At 46.1% G+C, this 24,187-nt stretch overlaps 3 protein-coding genes across 4 annotated transcripts in view; all 3 read left to right on the top strand.

Annotated features, from left to right (window-relative positions):
• Positions 1–12,387, top strand: part of LOC308244978 (TERF1-interacting nuclear factor 2-like) — a 45,531-nt gene extending 33,144 nt beyond the window's left edge. Inside the window, 3 exon segments of the mRNA XM_080661437.1 lie at positions 10,993–11,922; positions 11,925–12,066; positions 12,068–12,387. Of these exon segments, the coding sequence (XP_080517563.1) occupies positions 11,082–11,922; positions 11,925–12,066; positions 12,068–12,383 (1,299 nt within the window). The 5' untranslated portion in view covers positions 10,993–11,081 and the 3' untranslated portion in view covers positions 12,384–12,387.
• The window catches only part of DDX47 (DEAD-box helicase 47), a 73,127-nt gene that overhangs the window by 33,201 nt on the left and 15,739 nt on the right, over positions 1–24,187 (top strand). The gene's annotated exons all lie outside the window — the stretch shown is intronic.
• On the top strand, positions 16,403–22,929 carry APOLD1 (apolipoprotein L domain containing 1). The gene is made up of 2 exons (XM_080661438.1): positions 16,403–16,426; positions 17,932–22,929. Exons 1-2 carry the CDS (start codon positions 16,424–16,426, stop codon positions 18,673–18,675), a joined length of 747 nt encoding a protein of 248 aa, XP_080517564.1. The 5' UTR covers positions 16,403–16,423; the 3' UTR covers positions 18,676–22,929.

Here is a 24,187-nt window from a genome sequence, read left to right as displayed (position 1 = left end):
GGTGGCGATATATCTGATTGGTAAATTTGAAATAATACACTGAGCATAATGGGCTTGGTTTCATTCTTCTTCCTCTTTGGGAGCCAGTCACCAGAGAAAGCACAAGTTCTAATTCTTGGGGGGCAAGATGCTACCCATGTGATGAGACCTGCCCCAGTCAGTGCTGCGGGGCCTGGCTGGTTAGGTTCTTTGGTTCAGTGTTAGTAAGCTCATTGGGCTTTCATGCTAAGCGAATTCTCTAGTGGCTTTTATCAGAATGAGTTGGTATTTTGGCCGAAACCGGTTTGGCTCAGTGGATAGAGCGTCAGCCTGCGGACTGAAGGGTCCCGGGTTCGATTCCGGTCAAGGGCATGTACCTTGGCTGCGGGCATATCCCCAGTGGGGGGTGTGCAGGAGGCAGCTGATCGATGTTTCTCTCTCATCGATGTTTCTAGCTTTCTATCCCTCTCCCTTCCTCTCTGTAAAAATATCAATAAAATATATTTAAAAAAAAAAAAAAAAAAGAATGAGTTGGTATTTTGGCCTCCACAGACCACTTCTTTGTCCTATGTCCCTCTTTGTACATAACTCAAGCGTGGCAAGAGAGTGCATTTGAAGATACAGTAGTTTCCCTTATCTGGAGTTTTGCTTTTATGGTTTCAGTTACTTGTGGTCAACCATGATTTGAAAAATATTAAGTGGAAAATTCCAGAATAAACAATTCTTTTTTATATATGTTTTTACTGACTTCAGAGAGAGGAAGGGAGAGGAAGAGAGGGATGGAAACGTCAATGATGAGAGAGAATCATTGATTGGCTGCCTCCTGCATGCCCCACCCTGGAGGTTGAGCCCACAACCCGGGCATATGCCCTGATGGGGAATCAAACCATGACCTCCTGGTTCCTAGGTTGATACTCAGCTACTGAGCCACACCAGCCAGGCACTCTCCCACAACTCTTCATGAAGGCTGGCAGCGATAACTCTAGAACTTCTTAATTTCTTAATATGGCTAATCTTTCCAAAAATTTAAATTTTACTTCAATTGGTTTGTTAAGTCATATAGTGAGCAACCTCTCCTTCCTCTACAGTTGCTTTCTATACAGTTTTTTTTTTTTTGTATAACATAAAATTTAGAATTTTAATCTTTAAAAAATATATATATTTTTATTGATTTCAGAGAAGAAAGGAAAGGGAGAGAGAGAGAGATAGAAATATCAATGTTGAGAGAGAATCATTGATTGGCTGCCTCCTGCACACCCCCCACTGGGGATTGAGCCTGCAACCTGGGCATGTGCCCTTGACTGGAATTGAAAATGGGACCCTTCAGTCTGCAGGCCAATGCTCTATTCATTGAGCCATACTGGCTAGGGCATTAACCATTTTTAAGTGAACAGTTCAGTAGCATTAACTATATTCCCAAAGTTGACAATATTTTATTAACCTGGCTTACCTTTGATACCAACAAGGATAAAGACAGCATAAGAGAAGAAACAAGAAAATTTGTAGAGCGGGCTGGCAGGCCAGAAATTCAGGAAAGAGTCGATGTTGCAATTTTCAGTGTGAAATCTGCAGGCTGGAAACTCAGTCAGGAGTGGACACTGAAATCTTGAGGAAGATTTGCCTCTTGAAAACTTTAGTGTTTGCTTTTAAGAGATGAGGCCCACTTACATTATGGAGAATAATCTGCTTTACTCAGTCTATTGATTGAAATGTAAATCACATTTATCCATTTTCATAACTTTTTCATCATCCCTAACAGGAGCTCTGGACCCATTAAACAAAAGCTCCCCATTTCCCCTACCCTGAACCCCTGGTAACCACTATTCTAGTTTCTTTCTCTATGAATTTGCCTAGGTACCTCATATAAGTGGAATCATAACATTTATCCTTTCTACAGTTGCTTTATAACTGAGTAAAAGCTTTTCCAAAACAAACAAGAGAACTACAAAAAAAATCTAGTAATTATTGCCTGCACTATTATCTTGAATGAAATTTAAAGAGATTGGAATGTGGGTTCATGTTTTCAGGCCCTTGTAAACTTCTCCAGGAGACCCCTGGAACTCAGTTCTGAGGCTGTCCCCAGCCCCTTCCTGGAGCCCATGTCCACCACAGATGGACTCTGGTGGCCATGGGCCCACTGAGCCACAGCACACTTGCTAGAACACTCCACAACATTTGACCGATGCCACCCCGCACTGCCGTCTTGGACAGCCTGTCACTGGCCTGGCCTAGGGCTCAGAGCAGTGCACTGAACTAGCCCTGTGCTCCCTCTTCTCATCCACGCCTTCAACGTTAATAATTTCCTTTTACTGAAAAATTAAAACACAGGTTAGAAAACTGCACAAAATAAATTGTCATAACGAAAACATGTTTGTAACGCCCACCCAGGCCAAGAAATAGGACCTTGTCAGCCACTCCAGAAACCCTTGTATGTCCCACCTGCATTTCAGCCCCTTTCTTCCCCAAAAGTAACTACCCTCTTATTTTTTAACCACTTTGTTGAGATATAATTCCCATACCACTCACCTCCTTAAAGGGTATCATTCAGTGGTTTTAGAATAATCACAGAGTTGCACAAACATCTGACTTGTATAGCTCTCCCTTGCACCCAGTGGTATAGTTCATGTAGGAAAGGCAGGATAAATGCTTGCTCTGTGCTTTCATTTACCAGTTTTCAGGATATTGAATTAATTTCTTTGCATCCTCCAGAGGTGACCAGTTAGTTGGGAGTTTTTGTTTTCTAGATCCTTTTAAACCAATATGAATGCATATTTTTAAATATGTTTGATGGGTTTCAATTCATTACAATTATTGTCCTTAGTGAAGCTCAAATTGTTCCATTTTGGCCAACATTATTTCCTGGGTCCCTTTGACACATTGGTAGTTGTCTTTGATAGCTTCCTTGCTATCTGGTGTGATGAGCTGCTATAAAGCATATCACAGACTTTGGTGATGTAAACAATGTGATAGTGATGTGGAAATGGACAAGTAAATTAATAAAAATATGGGACTTAGTAAGTCATAAGGTTATGTAGTGGACATCTGTTTATTTTTTCTTTCAGCATTATTGCATTTTCTACTTGGAATAGTTTCCCAAAATTTCTTTTGGCCATCACTCCTGATTTCATTCATCCTTATTAAAGTGTGTTGAGAAGAACTGATCCCATCTTAAGCTCCAGTTGCTGCCTTGATTGACTTAAGCCAATCAGCATATCCAGTTACCCTGCCCACAGGGACTAATGATAGGCATGACCAGAATTCATGAAAGCCAAGAAGAATCAGCTTCTAGGAAAGATGTTGGGATCATTGGCCTCCCATTTGGAGGCAGATATTAAATTTCTACATCTTACCATCCTATCTAATAAAAGAGTAATATGCTAATTGACCGTACCTCCGCTACACCCACAAGCCACACCCACCAGTCAGGAGCAAGTATGCAAATTAACCCAACCAAGATGGCTGCGGCCACGGAGCGAGCAGGAGGCTTGGGTTTCCCCGGCAATGGAGGAAGCCAAGCTTTCCACACACCCTGGCCCACTTTGGACTCCACTCAAGGCATAGAAGATAAATAAATCCCAACAAAAATGGCAGCAGCCATGGAGCTGGAGAGAGCAGGAGGCTTGAGTTGCCCCTGGCGATGGAGGAAGCCAAGCTTTCTGCACACTCTGGCTGGCTTTGGACTCCACTCAAGGTTACAAAGTTTCAATTATAGAAGATAAATAAATCCCAACAAAAATGGCTGCCACCACGGAGCAAGCAGGAAGCTTGGCTCTGCTCAAGGCTACAAAGTTTCAATTATAGAAGATAAATAAATCCCAGATCCCAGGGCCTCCACTTGGGTCGCCGGGGGGCGTGGCTGGCTTGCAAACCACCACAGGCCCCTCGCCCAGGCCACCCCATGTCCCAAGGGAACCCCCACCCTGATCCGGGACACCCTTGAGGGCAAACCAGCTGGCCCCCACCCCTGCACCAGGCCTCTATACTATCTAATAAAAGAGTAATATGCAAATTGACCATCACTCCAACACACAAGATGGCTGCCCCCATGTGGTCAAAGATCCTGCCCCCATGTGGACACAAGATGGCCACCACAAGATGGCCAGCAGGGGAGGGCAGTTGGGAGGGACCAGGCCTGCAAGGGAGGGCAGTTGTGGGTAATCAGGCCAGCATGGAGGGCAGTTGGGAGGGACCAGGCCTGCAAGGGAGGGCAGTTGGGGGTGATCAAGCCTGCAGGGGAGGGCAGTTAGGGGTGACCAGGCCTGCAGGGGAGGGCAGTTAGGGGCAAACAGGCTGGCAGGGGAGCAGTTAGGCATCAATCAGGCTGGCAGGGGAGTGGTTAGGGCAGGGGTGGGCAAACTTTTTGACTTGAGGGCCACAGTGGGTTCTTAAACTGGACCGGAGGGCCGGAACAAAAGCATGGATGGAGTGTTTGTGTGAACTAATATAAATTCAAAGTAAAGGAGCGGAGGGGAGAGCAAGAGAACCCTCCGCTCTTTCGGCTCCGCGGGCTGGATAGAACAGCCGAACGGGCTGGATCTGGCCCGCGGGCCATAGTTTGCCCACGGCTGGGTTAGGGGGTGATCAGGCTGGCAGGCAGAAGTGGTTAGGGGCAATCAGGAAGGCAGGCAGGTGAGCATTTGGGAGCCAGCAGTCCTGGATTGTGAGAGGGATGTCCAACTGCCTGGGCAGTTGGACATCCCTCGAGGGGTCCCAGATTGGAGAGGGTGCAGGCTGGGCTGAGGGACACTCCCCCTCAGTGCACAAATTTCGTGCACCAGGCCTCTAGTTCAATAAATATTCATTGAAGTGGTATTAAGAACGTGAAGAGTCTATTATTAGAAGACACAGAAAGACAAAAAGCCATATTGATTAATAATTTGGTTACATGATGTTAGGACTACAAAACAGCATGAGTAAGATAAAGCAAATTGTAATGGAAAGAAATATTTGCTATATCTATATATATAAAAAGCCAGCAACTGTAATGCCGTAACAACCATAATGAATGGTTACTATGATGCCCACTATGGCCAGCAAACCTGCCCGATCAGGGGGTGAGGCCAGCCAGCCAACCTCCCGCGGCCCCTCCCCCCAGCTGGCCTGCCCCTGATCAGACTCTCTCACCCCATCAAGGGTGGGGTGGGCTGGCCAAATGCCCGTCCTGCCCTTCCCTCCCTGCCCTTTCCCCCCATCCTCCCACCCCCCCCACCAGCCCCACCCTCGATCAGCCTGCCCCACACCATAGGCCAGCACTCCCTCCCCCTGGCCGGCCCCACCCCTGATTGCACCCACACTCCAAAAGGGGGTGGGGCTGGTCAGCCAACCTCCTGCAGCCCCACCCCCTGGCTGCCCTGCCCCCTGATTGCACCCCCACCCCCGTAGGGGGCGGGGCCAGCTGGTCAACCTCCTGCAGCCCCTCCGCCACCCTGATCAGGGGCAGGGCCGGCCAGCCAACCACCCATGGCTCCTCCCTCAGGCCGCTGGCCACTGATAAGCACCCCCCACCCCATTCGGAGGTGGGGCTGGCTGGCCCACCAACACAGCCCCTCCCCATGGCCAGACCCACCCCCAACCAGCCCCCCAACCCAATCAGGGGCGGGGCCCACCGGACCCTCCCCCCAGCCAGCCTGGCCCCAATCTGCCCCAATTGGGGCCAGACCGGCCAGACCCCACCCATGCATGAATTCGTGCACTGGGCCTCTAGTATATAAAAAATAAGAGCATCCATATCATAGTAAACCTTCTATATGTGGATAAGAAAAAAGGCAACACAATAGAAATATAGGCAAATGGTTGACTCTCTGCCCAGGAGGGAAAGAAAATATTCACATACATACACATACCCACACACAAGATATAAGCAGAAAATTCACATAGGAGGATATGGGCAAAAAGGGGCAATTCCCCCCTCTCCTGCCCCCAAAACCCCACTATAAACATATGAAAAGTGTTCAACTTCACTCATAATCAAGGAAGTGCATTTTAAAACTGCTCAATAGTATTTCATAGTATGGATATACTAAAGTTTAACTTACCATTTCCTTACTGATGGAAATTTAGACGATTCATTTATTACACACAGTGCTCAATGAACATCTCTGTCTTGCTTCCTTGCACCTCTCTCTGTTTTTGCGATATTAAGCCTTATAAACTTAAATCTAGAATGTGGTAGCAAACACCTTGGTATCTGGACCCCAAATAGATGTTGTATATTATGTAAATGTGCTCTGAAACAGGCCATCAGAATGTTCTTTGGATTTTATTCTTAATCATGTGCTTAATCTAATACACTTAAGATCTATTGGAACTTTTTCTGGTCAGATTAGTTCAAACAGTCAGAAGTTGTTCTCTTTTCTTGAAATAAAGCTGATTGAAGGATTATGTTGTCTGAATAGCTGTAGGATTCAGAAGCTCCTTTCTAAAGAGTTTATTTTTAGGTTAAAAATATTCACAACTTCTTTTGGATTAATGGTCTAACATGAATGTTTTACCATAGCCTTACTTTTTCATTTATCATAGCTATAGCTTGTTTGTTGCTCATTAGCTATAACTATATTCCAGGAAGAGGAAATAGTTGACTCGCTGCCCAGGAGGGAGAGAAAATACTAATCAAATTCAAAATATGTATGACTTTTGTTCCAGCAATTCCAATTTTAGGACTCTCCTACGGAAATACTCACCAAAAGTATTCACACACAAGGATGTTCACTATACCATTGTAATAAACAATTAATTGAAAATATGGTAAATGCCCATGAATAACGGAATGGATAAGTAAATCATGACAGGGCAATATGTTGAGTGACAGCTATGAGTATCACCTTGGAAAAAGAACTCATTCCAGGTGTTTCAAGTAAAGAGATTTTTAAGGAAAAGTTTAATTACAAGAAGTTGATTAGTGTGTTCAGCCAGCCAAGAAAAGATGGTGAAGTACCTATAGATCAGCAATAGAGGAAAATCATTACCATTCTTAGGGCTTAAAGCACAAGGGAGAGGACATCCTATATAATAAATCGCTAATATGCAAATCAACTGAACGGTGGAACGACCGGTTGCTATGACACGCACTGACCACCAGGGGGTAGACGCTCAACGCAGGCGCTGCCCCCTGGTGGTCAGTGTGCTCCCACAGAGGGAGTGCCGCTCAGCCAGAAGCCCTGAGCCGGGCTCACAGCTGACGAGGGCAGCGGCGTTGGCAGGAGCCTCTTCCCGCCTCCGTGGCAGTGCTAAGGATGTCTGACTGCCAGCTTAGGCCAGTTCCCTGTGAGGAGTAGGCCTAAGCTGGCAGTTGGATATCCCCTGAGGGCTCGTGGACTGCGAGAGAGTGCAAGCCGGGCTGAGGGACCCCCCTGAGTGCATGAATTTCATGCACCAGGCCTCTAGTATATAATAGGAGCCCAGGGAAATTTGGAACCATAGAGGCAGGGCCACCCAGGGAAACAATAGCTAAACAGGGACACAGCTACTGCAAAGGACAGCTGAAGGGAGGGAGAACAGGGAAGGAGTCCTCTGACTTCTCTCCTCTTAGACTCTGCTCTCTTGCTGGTGCCTCCCATTGACTGAACCCAGTGCTGGGTCGGGAGAACTCAGGCCGCACCCCCCGCCCAGTGGGGCTTGACGGGGGACCTGAGGCTGTGCCCCCCTGCCGTGGGGCTTGATGGGGGACCTGAGGCTGTGCCCCCCCCATCTGGCAGGGCTTGATGGGGGACCTCAGGCCATGCCCCCCACCCAGAGGGTCTTGATGGGGGACCTCAAGGCATGCCCCCCAGCCCTGGTCTGGGCTGGGGGACCTCAGGTCATGCCCCCCATCCTGGCACTGGGCCAGGGGACCTGAGGCTACACCCCCTGCCTGGCAGGGCATGACAAGGGTGGGACTGGCCGGGTCTGGATCTAGCCCAATGGGGGGAGGGGGCGGCTGGGTCTGGGTCTCACGCGATTTTGAGGTGCATGTGGGTGGGCAGGGACTTGACTCTGGGTCCCGTGGTGCGCCCCAGACTCTGACAGGAGGGAGGTTTTCATATACATTTTACTAATTTTCTTTCATCTCTGACACTTCTATTATAAAGAAAGGGCAAGTAGATATATTAAATTATTTCCTCTAAGTAATCCCCTTTTAATGTGCACGAGTTTCGTGCATTGGGCCACTAGTATATATATGTTTAGACTAGTCTCCTCTTAGACTCTGTGGGGTCCCTCAGCCTGGCCTGTGTCCTCTCACAATCTGGGACCCTCTTGGGGGATGTTGAAGAGCTGGTTTCGCCCGGTCTTGCTTCACTGTAATGTTTACTGTGAAATGACTGAATTATTTTATTAAAAATAGGCTATAAGCAAAGTTAAAAGAGAACCAATAGTCAACATTCTCTTGCCACTAGAGACACACTAAAAATGAAACTGTTCAAGTTGTCTAAAAGTCGAGGGAGAGCTTCAGATTTATTATGGCTCTGTATGCACAAGACAAGCAGATGTCATAATTCAGGTTGCAGTGATTGTTATGTATATCTAAGAACTTGAGAGAGAATGACTAGGCCTGGGAAAGAGAGAGACCCAGGTAATAGTTGTCCTGTGCCCTGGTAGATAAAAGAATCTTTATGGCTACCGGAGGGGTGTGGACCCAGCTGCAATCTTTCTGGCACCAGAGGCAAAAGCATGTGGTAAAGAAGATATGCTGGAGAAACCAAGATGGCGGCATAGGTAAACACCTAAACTGCTGCCTCGCACAACAATTTCAAAACTACAACTAAAAGACAGAACGGACACCATCCAGAACCGCAGGAAAGCTGACTGAGTGAAAATTCTACAACTAGAAGGAAGGAGAAAAGCTCACAGAGAATTGGAGTGAACCCCAGTTCCAGGCGAGCCCCCGGGGACCCACGCTCTTGTGGGGGGAGTCTGGACTCTCGGGCGGAGACTCGGGAGCCGGGGAAGGCGGAAGACTGAAAGTCCGCTCGCGCCAGTGCGCACAAAGGCTGCGGGGGCTGCCACAGGCTTTCCCTAACAGAAGGGAGTCAGAGGCTTCTGACGGCACTGAACACCAGTTCTGACTGAAGTGAGCCCCAGTTCTGACTGCAGTGAACCCCAGTTCCAGGCGAGCCCCCGGAGACCCACGCTCTTGTGGGGGGAGTCTGGACTCTCGGGCGGAGAATCGGGAGCCGGGAAGGCAGAGGACTGAAGGCACACACGTGCTAGCAAGGGCAAGGCTGATGGGAAGCCAAGACTGAGACTCCACCCCATCCAAGCTGAGCACAGAGGCTATTGCAATTTGGCAAGTCTAATCCTATAAGGCTGTCTCCAGCACCGGACTTCTCCCAGCATAGACACAGCTGATCCTTACAGCCAACTGGCCTGGAGGTCAATTCTTCCCAGTGATACCAACAACAATCAAGACTTAATTACAACAAGGCTGTACACACAGTCCACAAAGGTGTGAACCAAGAGTGTCCACCTCAGGTTAACTGGGGAGGCAGACCCACTGGGCCAAATTGGAAACCTAGCACACAAATCTACCAACTCAGGGAAGCAGTGAAAATGCGGCGTCTAAGAATCAGATCACAAACGAAAGAAATGGAGGAAAACAAACGACTGGATATAGAATTCAAAACCACGGTTATAAGGCTTTTTAAGAATATCCTAGAAAAGGCCGATAAATATAACGAGACCCTCGAAGAGATGAAAAAGGACCAACTAGAAATTAAACATACACTGACTGAAATAAAAAATATTATACAGAGACCCAAAAACAGACAAGAAGAACACAAAAATCAAGTCAAAGAATTGAAATACAAAGAAGCAAAAAACACTCAACCGAAAAAGCAAAAAGCAAAAAAAAAAAATCCAAAAAGTTGAAGATAATGTAAGAAGACTCTGGGACAACTTCAAGCGTACCAACATCAGAATTATGGGGGTGCCAGAAGAAGAGAGAGAGCAAAATACTGAAAACCTATTTGAAGAAATAATGACCGAAAACTTCCCCCACCTGGTGAAAGAAATGGACTTACAAGTCCAGGAAGCCCACAGAACCCCAAACAAAAGGAATCCAAAGAGGACTACACCAAGACACATCATAATTAAAATGCCAAGAGCAAAAGACAAAGAGAGAATATTAAAAGCAGCAAGAGAAAAACAGTTAGTTACCTACAAGGGAGCACCCATACGACTGTCAGCTGACTTTTCAACAGAAACTATGCAGGCCAGACGGGAGTGGCAAGAAATTTTCAATGTGATGAATAGCAAGAACCTACAACCAAGATTACTCTACCCAGCAAAGCTATCATTCAGAATTGAAGGGCAGATAAAGAGTTTCACAGACAAGAAAAAGCTAAAGGAGTTCATCACCACCAAACCAGTATTATATGAAATGCTGAAAGGTATTCTTAAAGAAGAGGAAGAAGAAAAAAGGAAAGATAAAAATTGTGAACAACAAATACATATCTATCAACAAGTGAACCTAAAAATCAAGTGAATTAAAAACCTGAGGAACAGAATAATCTGGTGAATACAGTAGAATCGGGGGCATAGAAGGGGAGTGGACTGATAATTCTCAGGGGGAAAGGGGTATGGGGGGGTTCATGAAGAGACTGGACAAAAATCATACACCTATGGATGAGGACAGTGGGGGGTAGATAAGGGCAGAAGGTGGGGTGGGAAATGGCTGGAGGGGAGCTATGGGGGAAAAAAGGAGAAATAATTGTAATAATCTGAATAAAGATTTATTTAAAAAAAAAAAAAAAAAAAAAAAAAGAAAAACTTAAAAAAAAAAAAAAAAAAAAAAAAAAAAAAAAAAGAAGATATGCTGTAGGGCCCCTGGGGCAAACGTTGCTATGTTAATGACGTGATGTATGTTTCACCCACATGATCCCATGTATTCTGTGCAGGTGTGCACACCTGTGGGGGCGGACATAGAATAAACCTAAACTGGCCTCAGTTGATCACAGCAGGTGATTGAAGAGCTTCCAGTGTCATCTTTGTCCAAAAGAATAAGCAAGTAAGAGTATACTTTTTTTTTTTTTTTTCCAGCAAAGGGCAATGATGGTCGAGTCTCCCTTTAAAAATAAAAATCTTGGGAAAGAACCGAAGTCCTGCCCCCGCGGCGAAGCGCCCCTGCCATGGCTGAGCCCCTGGGTGCCGGCTCCGCTGCCCTGCGCTTAGCTGCCGCTGCCAGCTGGAGAGTCGTGCGCGGACGCTACGTGGAATATTTTCCGCGAGTATTGGAGTTTCTGCGATCCCTGCGCGCTGCTGCTCCTGGCTTGGTTCGCTACCGCCACCACGAGCGCCTGTGTATGGGCCTCAAGGCCAAGGTGGTGGTGGAGCTGATCCTCCAGGGCCGGCGTTGGGCCCACGTTCTGAATGCCTTGTATCTCCACTTTCCAGTGTCTGGACCTACTGTAGTGCGGGACCCCAAAGCCACAGAGCAGGATCTGAGGATCATCTCAGAGGCACAGGAAGCCTTTCGCCAGCAGGTGAAGCTGCTGGCAGCGGCCCCTGAGGATTTGGATTGGAAGTTGCTGGAACTTGAACAAGAGTATGGGGAGCCCTTCCTAGCTGCTATGGAAAAACTATTTTTTGAATACTTGTGTCGGTTGGAAAAAGCACTGCCTACCCCCCAGACACAGCAGCTTCAGGATGTGCTGAGCCGGATGCAGCCTGGGATGTCTGTCACGTCTTCTTTTGCTTTGAGCCAATATGGTGTGGACATGGGGTGGCCGCTTCCAGAATGCTCTGTTACTAATTCAGTGAACGTGTCAGCGCCCATGGAGCCCAGTCCTCCTCAGCAACCAAGACCAGCACTCCATCAGCCTGTGCCAAAAACCAACCCTGGCCCACGCCTTCCTCAGGGACCAGCCTCAAGAAAGCACCCAGAACCTTTGGCTGGCCACCACTTCAATTTGGCCCCGCTAGGCCAGCGAAACACCCAGGCCCAGTGGGCATCCACGAGGAACAGAAAAGAACAAGGACACACATAGCAGTTCCAGCAGGTGATGGAGGCACGAAAGCAGCCTCCACTGGAAAGTCTAGGAGTCCATCCCGGACCCTGGGTGGAAGGACTGTGAAGGAGAACCCAGGTGACTTGTCCGCCTCGGAGCAGAAGGATGTGTCCTCCAGCTCTGTGCAACCCTGTCATTACCAGAGGGGACTTGGTTTTGGACTCTGATGAGGAAGAAAATGGCCAGAGTGGAGGAATGGAGTCTCTGGAAAACTATGAGAAGACAAAGTTTGACACCCCAATCCCCACCTTCTGTGGATACCTCCCCTCTTCTAGTCCCAGTGCTGTGTCTGCCCCTTCCCATGACCATATAGACTCCTCTGAAAGGACCAGAATGCCATGTCATCTTGCCTGTCTCCTTCCTCCTCACCTCTACAGGCCATTTAGTGGGGATAAAGTGGAAGCCCAGCCTTGGGTTGCTTGACTCTATGGCCCAAATTACTTTGTAATGCTTGATCATTAAACTTGGGATTTGTCAAAATAAATAAATAAATAAAAATAAAAATCTTGCCCAGCTGGCGTTGACCTTTGAACCAGGAGGTCACGGTTTGATTCCCAGTCAGGGCACATACCAGGTTGCAGTCTCGATCCCCAGTGTTGGGCGTGCAGGAGACAGCCAGTCAATGATTCTCTCTCATCATTGATGTTTCTATCTCTCTCTCTCTCTCTCCCTCTCCCTCTCTGAAATCAATAAAAATATATTAAAAAAAATAAAAATCTTATGATGAAGCAGTGATTATAGCAACGTGGAACAAAAGCCATGAAAATGTTCGTTCTCACCCTGGCCCGTGTAGCTCAGTTGGTTGGAGCACACCCCAAAAGGTGGCAGTTTGATTCCCAGTTAAGGGCACATACCCAGGTTTTGGGTTCGATCCTGGGTTGGGGCCTGTTCGGGAGGCAGCAGATCCATGTTTCTCACCTCTCTCTCTCTCTTTCTCTCTCTCTCCCCCTCTAAAACAAAACAAAAAAGTTCACTCTCCTTCACCTGGTATTTTTTCCATATGTGAATATTCCCCAAAGAAAAATCCAAAGGGGGAGGAATTTACACAGATGTTCCTGGCACCTCTAGTTATAGTAGTGAAAAAAATTGGAAGCAATCCAAGTGTCAAATAGGGAAGTGACTAAACAAACAATGGGATTATTACATAGCTATTAAAAATGACAAGAGGTGAGGACTATGTCAACAGAGAAGTGTGTATCCGCAGGAACGTTAAGTGGAAAAAAGAACACAGAGCAGTATTTAAACACTAGTGGTTAAGGATGTGTGTGTACATTACCAAAGGTCAGAGGCCAAGAAAAGAAAAGAAGATAGCTGTAGTTCAGTGTTCACTGGGTCTTTTCTTTAAATCTGCGTAGTGCCATGGATTTATGACAATAATAGTTGAGATGTCATGCAACGTAGATATCCTGGAAACCCCTTGCAGAATAAGAGCTCTAACTTACTACCAGGCTGTATATTCCAAGAGATAATTTCATGCCAAATCCTCATCAAATTATTATGAAAACAGTGCCATTTCTTTAAGAGAACAAAATACCTTTCTTTAGTTTTATTCAACAAGCAATTCTGAGAGCTTAATGAGGTGCTAGGCAGCCTTGGGCAAACTACGGCCCGAGGGCCGGATCCGGCTGTTCTATCCGGTTCTCTTGCTCTCCCCTCCGCTCCTTTACTTTGAATTTATATTAGTTCACACAAACACTCCATCCATGCTTTTGTTCCGGCCCTCCGGTCCAGTTTAAGAACCCATTGTGGCCCTCGAGTCAAAAAGTTTGCCCACCCCTGTGCTAGAGCATTTACAGTCTCATGGAATTTTCAAAAAACATGAGACATCCTCAGGTGGATATGTGCTATTGTTTTTATTTTTATTTATTTGAGTGCCTGTATGTATTAGGATCTATTACAAGGGAAAGTCTGGAAGATGTGAATGAAACATCACATTTACAAATTGTCTTGATTTTATACTTTTGAAGTTGTCTCCAAAAGGAATCCTATGTATAGTCACTGAAATTATACTGATAAAGATTAAAAGGAGCCCTAACAGGTTTGGCTTAGTGGACAGAGCGTTGGCCTGCAGACTGAAAGGTCCCAGGTTCAATTCTGGTCAAGGGCATGTACCTTGGTTGCGGGCACATCCCCGGTAGGGAGTGTTCAGGAGGCAGCTAATTGATGTTTCTCTCTCATCGATGTTTCTAACTCTCTATCCCTCTTCCTTCCTCTCTGTAAGAAATCAATAAAATATATTTTTTTAAAAAAAGATTAAAAGGAAAAGGTCATCATCATACTCTAAACTTGTGTAAGATTACCATTGTAGTGCACTACGGATTAATGTTTTATAAATCCTGTGATTATCTGGTGAGTAGCAAAATATTGACATTGCAAAATGTATTATGTTGTAATTAAAAGATATAAACCACACATTTTTGTACCTTGTCTTAGAATTTTTTTTTTAAATTTATTCACCAAGAGCCTCAACAAATAGACATGGCCTAGGCTTCTCTGCATCTCTGGGAGGCCCTGATCATGATTTTCACTTTGTCTTTAACATGTGGTCGTTTTAACTAGGGCCCAAAATGAATAAACACCTACCTAACAAACTGCTCTCTACTAGCCATACTGTTTCTGCTGCCGTGTCACTAGTGGTCAGAAAATTCTAGAGCCGTGAGTGGTTCACAACCCTGGCTGCAGGTGAGAATCCCCTACACTTGCCCAGACACCACTCCAGATCTGCTGATTCAGACTCTCCAGGGCTGGAGTTTGGAGATCCCTGTGTTTAACGAGCTCTCTCCCTCTTCTTTCTTGCACTAGGGAAGCTGGAGAAGCACATGGGAAGTGAAATATCAGGGTACTCTCCTTTCTTGCCCACCGCCTCCCCACCCTTGATCAGACCTGGCTTACATTCCATTTGGAGTGTTAATGCCTATGGGGACACATTTTCCACCTCTTAATTCAAAAGCTCAGGCAGCCCTGACTGGTTTGGCTCAGTGGATGGAGTGTTGGCCTAAGGACTCAAGGGTCCCGGGTTCGATTCCGGTCAAGGGCATGTACCTTGGTTGCGGGCACATACCCAGTGGGGAGTGTGCAGGAGGCAGCTGATGGATGTTTCTCTCTCATCGATGTTTCTAGTTCTCTATCCCTCTCCCTTCCTCTCTGTAAAAAATCAATAAAATATATTAAAAAAAAAACACAACAAAACAAAAAAAAGCTCAGGCAGATACTGAAGGCATCTTGACTAAGGTTATATTTACCCTTTGAGGAACTATAACCAGAATATTTGCATCTGGACCAATAATTCAAAAAAGTCAAGTTCAAAAGGACCATGGTTGTGAGTAGTAACAAATGGCGTTGTGTTGATAAAGACAAAGTATATTTATAAAGGTGGCGAAGTTCATTGCGTTCCAGAAAGATATGGCTGTTAAGACTTTCCAGATGAACCAGAGAGTTGAGACGATAATCATTTAAGGGAGAAACCAATTTGGCCTTCCTTATTTTAAGGTGCGAGTGTTAGAAGAAGGATTAATACATTGGGGTCCTGTGGTCAGAGGCTGCCAGGCTGAGCTCCAACCAGCAGAAAGCACCCACAGATGCTGTACTCCCCTTTTCCTCCGAAATTATTCGGACAGCTGCCCTTCGAGTCATGCTTCACTAACCTGGAGATAGAACCCATTCATTTAACTATTGCGTGGACTACGATTGTTACTTCAAATGAAAACCCAGGAAGCTGAATCCCTGCTGCTGTTGAGAGTATATAATTAGCTCCTTGTGCAGCCTGACCCCACAGATTTTTTCTGACGCATTTGGCCTGCAGCGTGACCTTCCTGAGACCCAGTATCTTCTCCGCAGCTGGAGATGCCCAAAACTGCACGCAGCACTTCCTTCGGGTGTGGCCTTGTGGCTGCTTTTTTTTTTTTTTTTTTAAGGCTTCATGCTTATTGGATCACATTTTTCAACCACTCTTAGATTCACATACCTTTTTAAAATACAGGAGTGGACTATAAGTGGCTATCTCAAACATAACAGTTCCTGCCCTCCCCCCTTTTTTAAAAAAATGATTATGGAATTATGGCCTCTCAAGAAACACTATAATTGGTCAGCCTGGGGTGTGTTTGATGTCCTCCCAGATAACGTCATTAGCTATTCTCAGGAGAGGAAAAGCAGTGTATACCCTCCTGGGAGAATGACACACTCGTTTCAAGTTGGGGAAGAGCCTGCTGTTCTTTTCCTGCGTTTGGGGGAAAGCGAACACACAATGTTCACTTCCTAAATACGGGATGTGCTGTGAGGCTGGCAGGTCATTTTCCACCATGTCACATCCTTCTGGGTGAAGGCAGCAGGGGCCAGGACAGGAAAAGGCAATTCTCAGGGTGAGACAAGGCTTTCCCAGGGCAGCCATTGGCTCTCGGGAACTATAAAGCATGCTCATCCAGAAACAGCCTCTGATTTCTCTTCCCGGAGGTAGCCAGAGGTGAATGGTAAGTGGGGAGCCTAGCGGGACATTACCTGAAAAATTGCCATTGGACTTGTAATACTGGGCTTACATCTCTGGTCCATTATATATTTTGAGTGACTTTTCCCCACTTTGCTAAGAGATGTCTTTCCTTGGAAATTTATCCTTGGTGGGTGGAATTATGGAGGCATACAAGTGAAATTCAGACCTTGCAAGAGTCAGGAGACCAAGATTCTAGACCTCTGCGAAGGACTGGCTGGATCTAGAATCTGTCTGTTTCAATTTCCTCATCTTTCAGATGAGAAAAACATCTCTGCCCTGTTTATCTCACAGGATCGGAACACTCCATTTCTGTGTCTTATTTGCCACTTTAAAGAAGTTCCTGATAATGATGAGTACAGCGGATATGAAGGGGGGATTTTTGGCAACTAGCAAGGATGTACTTTTACCCCAAAGTGTACAGTTCTGTCTCTTTGTTAGTCATCTGTAATTGGCTTCAATTCAATTTGGTGCAAGGTTTGCCCTCAGTGAGTTGTTTAAAATTTTGAGTTGGGTGACTATTTTATTCAACCGTAATTCATTTAAAAATATTTTTATTGATTTCAGAGAGGAAGGGAGAATGAGAGAGATGGAAACATCAATGATGATCAATGAAAATCATTGATCTACTGCCTCCTGCACTCCCCTCACGGGATTGAGCCCGAAACGGGCAGAATCTAACTGTGACCTCCTGGTTCATAGGTTGACGCTCAACCATTGAGCAACACAAGCCAGACCAACCGCTATTCATTTTTAAAAGGAAGCTTTTATAATAGAGATATAGTGGTATTAATTTAATTTAGTTTTAACTAAGCACCTACCAAAGAATGAGATCTGATGAGCTCTCCCTAGAATAAACAGCAAAAACCACATCTGAGGCTTAATTCTAAGATAAGAGCCTGGAAGAATAACAAGCAGAACCGTTGCTCCAGGCAACCATCTAACTTAGATTAGTTTCTTACACTTGATAGATAATATGATTTTTGAGTTTTTGGTGACTTGTTGGGGCGGGGGGCGGGGGGGGGGGGAGACTGTATTACAACTCTTATGATCCAAGTCTTCATGTGACAAAAGGACTTTGTAAGCAGGTACAACCTCTTGCTTGTAAGGTATTGTCTTCCCAACAGAGCAGAGGCCCGAGTATTGCAGGTGTTAGAAGGCTCCTCCTCTCCTCACGGCATTTGCATCTTACATAACAAATAGGGAAGTCCATCCTTAGCGTCCCCTGGGAGAAAAAGCAGAGGACAGCATTAGTCCTAGTTGCAAATGCGGATTCAAGGTCCTGAGAACTTGGGCGACCTGTCCCAGATCACAGCACTGATCTTTGGGGACTGGGCACGTGACTCTCTGGAAAGTGACCCCTTTGCCCTTGCGTGGCAGTAGCTGCTGTGTTTAACTTTTGCCGACTGCCCCCTAGCGTGTGGAGACCGCGATCGCGGGCCGCTGTCGGTCACGGAGACTCTGGAATAATGCGTGTCTGTGTCCCCGCAGGACATGGAGAGGCCGGCGGCCGGGGAGCTGCAGGGCACCGAGGCGTTGCGGCGCTTCCAGGGGCTGCTGCTCGACCGCCGCGGCCGGCTGCACGGCCAGCTGCTGCGCCTGCGCGAGGCGGCCCGGCGCCTCCAGCGCCTGCGCAGACGCTCCCAGGCGGCCCGCGTGGCGGGCAGCTCGCTGAGCGCCGCGGGCGCTGTCACCGCGCTCGTGGGGCTCTCGCTCAGCCCGGTCACCCTGGGGGCCTCGCTCCTGGCGTCGGCCGTGGGGCTGGGGGTGGCCACCGCCGGAGGGGCCGTCACCATCACGTCCGATCTCTCCCTGATCTTCTGCAACTCCCGGGAGGTGCGCAGGGTGCAGGAGATCGCGGCCGCCTGCCAGGACCAGATGCGCGAGCTGCTGAGCTGCCTCGAGTTCTTCTGCCGCTGGCAGGGCCGCGGGGACCGCCAGCTGCTGCAGAGCGGGAGGAACGCCTCCATGGCCCTGTACAACTCCGTCTACTTCATCGTCTTCTTCGGCTCACGCGGCTTCCTCATCCCCAGGCGGGCCGAGGGGGCCACCAAGGTTAGCCAGGCCGTGCTGAAGGCCAAGATTCAGAAGCTGGCGGAGAGCCTGGAGTCCTGCACGGGGGCTCTGGACGAACTCAGTGAGCAGCTGGAGTCCACAGTCCAGCTCCGCACCAAGTCCAGACGTGGCCACGACCTCAAGATCTCTGCTGACCAGCCCTCGGCGCTGTTTTTCTGAGAACATCCTTTCTCATAAGGACTGAGGCCAGAAACCGCCCCTGTGGGATGCTCCCGCAGGAAACACCAAGCTGCGTTAGGAGCTGAGTGCAAAGGATGAGAAGAAACTGTGCTTGAGGTGAAGGGTCCTCGCAGCCCTTCTTTTCCCATCACTGTGACATTATGCTGAGGACTGTTTTATTGCGTGATCCTAGTGGAAAATGTGACCTGAAAACTATTTTTCCTTGATCAGAACCGTCCAGTCTTCACATTACTGGGCACTCGGGTTTTAAGTTGTTGGGTGGTCCCTGCCCCTTCCCTGGTGGTTTGAGCTGAGGCTGGAGAGGGTGCAGACATGGCCATCCTTTGGGTCCTTTCTAAGCTCTACTTGGCTTGGAGGTCCTCAGAAGGCCTTAGTGGGGAGACACAAGCTTTAAAGCCTCTCTTCCAGAGTTTCTGAGTACAAAGACCTCCAGAATCCAGAGCAAAGTGACCTCCTCTGAACAGTGTTGGAGGGTTAAGGATCCAAGAGAGGCCCCTCCCTCTGACATGCCTTCCCCTCCCCTCTCAGCTTATCCACTCAAAGATCCAGCCTGGAGATGGAGTGGACCTTCCTGGGTGGCTTCGTATTCAGGCTCTGAGAGGGGAAACCAACCCATTTCTAGTGCTGTCCCTGTCAGGAAGAGGCTGAGGCCAAGGAAGATGAAGTGACTTGCAGCTTCATTTACTGACTTCTCTTGTATAGAAGAGAGCAGTGGCTTTGAGTTAGATAGCCCTGGGTTTTTTATGTACCCTGTCACTACTGTGTGATCTTGGCCACTTAGTCTCTCTGAGACTTGGCTTCCTGGTCAAAGAGAGATGCTAAACCAGTGGTCGGCGAACTGCGGCTCGCGAGCCGCGGTTTGCCGCTCTGTTGACTAATGAGTTTGCCGACCACTGACCTAGACTCTTGATTCCAATAATTACAGGCTGTTGTTGTTCCTTGTGATTAAGCCCCTATCCCAGTGGTCAGCAAGCTCATTAGTCAACAGAGCCGCAGTTTGCCTACCACTGTGCTAAACCCTTATTCTGTTGTGAGTCTTATGCGAGATAAAGTGCCTAGCACGATGTCTGGCTCATTAAGAGGAGCCCCGGACTGGCAGTATCAGCATCACCGGGGAACTTGTCAGAAAGGCAAGTTCTTGGACTCAACCCCTGACTTACGGATTCAGAAACTCTGGAGGTGCATTTAAACAAGCGCTCAGGGTGATTCTGATTTGAAAACCACTGCAACAGATGTTTGTTTCTGATCCCCTCAATGAGCTTTCACCCACTCTCAGGGCCTCTCTAGGAGCTCCATGGTCTTCAGAGTCATTCCCTGAAGGTCAAGGACAGACTGTGTCCCAGAAGTCAAAGAATGTGTGTGCATCGATCAATGCATCTTGGGGCACCTTGCCATGGTGTTAGCTAAGGGATGTAACATAATAAGCCCTTTAGAGGGCAGTGTTGCCCACTCATTGTAGAAACTGGTACAGAAAGGAATGTGAATTTATTGGAAATTGATCTTTATTACCTTCTCTGAAAACTGCTAGACCATGTATTTTTTAATTTATTTTACGTTTTTTATTTATTTACTTTTTATTATTTGCATTTAATTTTATTTAATCATCACATTTAGAAAATAATAGGAATAGCAAGTGATTGAATGGAAGACTACTGAGGCTCTTTTCAGGAGATGAGGTTGAGTTTGACTTTCTGAGGCCGGTCGTGAGTTCTCCTTGAATAAGTCTCTCTTCCCACGTGAAGTAAATGTGGGAAGTTCTGATTAGACAGACCCAGAGCTGAGTTTAAGCTTATAAATGGAGGCTTGACTTGCAGGAGGTAGAAATGATGCAGGCATATTTAACCTGAAGGTACTTTGCCAGCAGATAACACTTGACCTGAAAGGAGAATCTATTTAGCCCTGGGTTCTGAACTACTTTCCAGGGGAAAAAGAACAATTAAAGGCATGTGAAGGAAGCACTTAGACCTTGGAAGCCTGATGTCCTGTAACGTTGTCTTATGGGTTATAAACAAAATAGCTTTGTGTTATGGTGGTGATGTGTCATATTTTCACATTGGGGGCTGTAAACAGTCTGTAAGCTGTCTCTACGAAAATATCATTTCTTCACTTTCCACTCCTACAACTGTAATGTTGAAAAATATGTTGAAAAGTCTTTGAGACTACATACACAAAAACTTGGCTGTATTAGTTAATGATTTAGCACGCTTTAAATTGGTTCCGTTTTCTCCCACGGCTCCCAATGATGGCAGTGTGTCTGAGGAAGTACAATGTCAGTGCTGGGGTGAGGTGGTTGGTGGTTCTAAATTTTAATTTTTCCTATAAATTTCAATCGATGTGTATCCTGGTTTGTTTTCAAGTTGGTACTGGTTTCTTTTTAAACTGGTGTCATTTCCTAGACTACCCTGCACAGATGCTAGCATTTTGGGTCACCAGAATGTACTTCATGTTGTCATTTGTGCTATGTCATAAAGGTACAGCCACTCCCTAACTCCATCTTCTATTTATGCTTAAGTTTGAATTATATTCTTCCAATGCCTGAGCTGTTCCCTATATGGGGCACTTTTGGCAGCAGCAGCAAACATTTCCTATTATTAGGGTATTTTGACTATATCAAAATCCTAGGTTCTTGAAGTATCATTTCAGTGGCCCACTTTACATCTAAGGAAGAGTGTCTACTTTGGAACAACACTTTGAATAATAATTATTCAAATGCATTTGAATAATTTAATGAATTGCTTAGCTATTTTAATAGGAATTTATTGATAATAAAAGACCATCCATCCTCTACATGCCTGTTATAAAGACTGGAGCCTCTATCAGGATTTAGTCAAGTTCAGTTCAATGGATCCTAGAGACAAATATTTATTTCTTTGGTGGGAATGTGAATAAGGCTTTTCCTTATGGCCTACATTCTACAAACAAACAGATTGAAATGGTATGTTGTAACGAGGAGGGAAAGGATTATTTAGATCACAAGCATACTCCAGAAAAAGTCCCGAGTTTGAAAAATAAATGTTTGTACTGAAGGCTTAAGTGCTTCTAGTAGTTTCTGGGGTTTACAATCATTTGAATGGTTCTCTTTCACAATAAAGGGGATTCAACGAAACTAAATTCTGCTCTATTGAAAAACAATCCTTAGCAAACATGCTGATCCTAATTGCTTTGATGCGCTTACCCTAAGGCATCTGTCATTTCCAATATGGCAAATGTCAAAGTCAAAAGTGTGTACTGGGAGAAAAAAGAGAGAGAGAGAGTGGTGTAGAAGCCACTTTAAATCAGATATGTCAAACAATCAGTCAACTTGATATAGTTCTCATTCAATGCCTTGGTGTGAAAAGAAAGAGGGAATTGAGACATGGAGATAAAGACACTACAGAGATAAAGAGGGATTCAATTAAATGCAGCAATTTTTGAATTCAGTGTGTTTTTTTTCACTGTAGCAAAATTAGTTCTTTCCCCTATTGAAATAAACTGTCCATTCCTCAAATGTTTTGATCTCTGTAATTAATCACCTGATCTCATGTTTGCCTGGGTACGAATTAATAACTGAAAAAGGGCAGATATTTAATCACTTTCATTTAGAATATTCAGTATCAAACTGTGTAAATCAACTTTTAAAAAGCAGTTAACTCACGTACAGGAATATTCTTATTGCCTAGAAATCAGACTTCCAGCAGTTTTTCCCAGGAGGCAAAATTTTCCCATAAACCTCCAGAGAACTTCACCTTGCAAGTCACCGATCTTGACCGTGCAAGGGAAATGTAATAATTTTTAGCTAAGAATTGGTGGATCCCAATATACCTAGATTCTGTTAGAAAGGAAGGTGGACATAGGACAGGGGGTCCAGCAATCCATTCAGATAGCCTGCAGTGGTTGCTAGAGTCAGTCAAGAGCTCCTACTGTGGAGGTGATCTCCCTATATGAGTGCCAGCCAGCCTGAGTCTCCCCACCTTGGAAACACGCCTGGGTCCAGATGCTGTACTGTTAGTGGGTGTGCAACCAAAAAAAAAAAAAAAAAGGCTGTGTTGGCAAGACCCTGACTGTTTGCAAAGCCAGCCACAGGCCGGGATCCTGTTTTTGCTGTAGCAATGTGTTCCTGTCTTAACAAGTGTCCATTTAGTTAATTGCAAGAAATCTCGCCTTGTTGAGTTGACAGAAGGTGGGGATGTTAACTTTTTGCTCCAGGCAAACCCTGGGGAATTCTGCTGTGGTCTGGAATAAAACAAAGAGTGATGTCAGATCTTAGATTTTACTGTTGTGTTTTTTTTCTGTCTCTTCACAATTTTTTGCTACATTCTTTAGGTTCTATATGGTAGGCTTTGACAGCTTCAGGCTCATCAGCATACCAAATCCAGCATGAGAGAGAAGAGAAGCACATTTAACCGATAGTTCAAACAGAAGTCCCAGAATTAAGTCTTGCTGGCCTTGATTAGCCTTACTAGGACATTGTGCACACTGTTGAATCAATCATTGTAATAGAGAGGATGGGAGACATGCACTAGTTGGCTTATTCTAGGTCATGTGCTCCACCCCTGGATCCCAGGAGGGATGGTGCGGGGGGGGATCTGAAGTAGTGGGCTGGTTTTACAGTTGTCCCACCGGTATATCACACTCTTTCCTAGGGTGATGTCTTCTAAGAGTATCATTTGAGCGCCTGGGGTGTTTCTTGGACTCCTTTCTTCTTGGCGTCTAGATGTTGAACTCACTGCCAGGCATCCTCAAACTACGGCCCACGGGCCACATGCGGCCCGCCGAGGACTTTTATCCGGCCCGCCGGGTGCCACTGCCTGTCCTGCTTAGCAGCCAACTCATCCCAGGCCCCCAGTGCGTGTAGGAATTTGTTCATAGTTTTTTTTTAAAACTATAGTCCGGCCCTCCAACGGTCTGAGGGACAGTGAACCTGCCCCCTGTTTAAAAAGTTTGAGGACCCCTGCTAGACCTTGCTCCTTCAGATTACCACTTGTTCCGAGTGATGGCGCATGCACTGTCTGAGCAGCACTTCAAAACGTACGAAGAAGTGGAAAATTGGGTCTCTTAATGGTTTGCCTCAAAACAAGAAAAGTTCTATTGGGACGGTATCCACAAATTACCTGAAGATGGGGGAAATGTGTCGCTAGCGATGGACATTACTTTGAATAAAGCACTTTTGATGTTTCTCTTGAAATTACCGTGTTTTCTTTGGATTACAAAATCTGCATTATTAACTGGTAATGGCCAATCTGAATTATTAACCAGTTAATAGTTAATCCACAATTTGAAAGAATCTGTGATCACTTATTTTTAAAAAATATATTTTTATTGATTTCAGAGAAGAAGGGAGAGGGAGAGAGAGATAGAAACATCAATGATGAGAGAGAATCATTGATCCCTGCCTCCTGCACACCCCCTACTGGGGATCGAGCCTGCAACCCGGGGCATGTGCCCTTGACTGAAATTGAACCCAGGACCCTTTAGTCCACAGGCTGACGCTCTATCCACTGAGTCAAACCGG

The sequence above is a fragment of the Plecotus auritus genome, assembly GCF_963455305.1.
Source record: "Plecotus auritus genome assembly, chromosome: 3".
NCBI classification, from domain to species: domain Eukaryota; kingdom Metazoa; phylum Chordata; class Mammalia; order Chiroptera; family Vespertilionidae; genus Plecotus; species Plecotus auritus.
The sequence above is the reverse complement of the archived record's forward strand: the minus strand, read 5'-3'. Positions and strand labels throughout refer to the sequence as shown.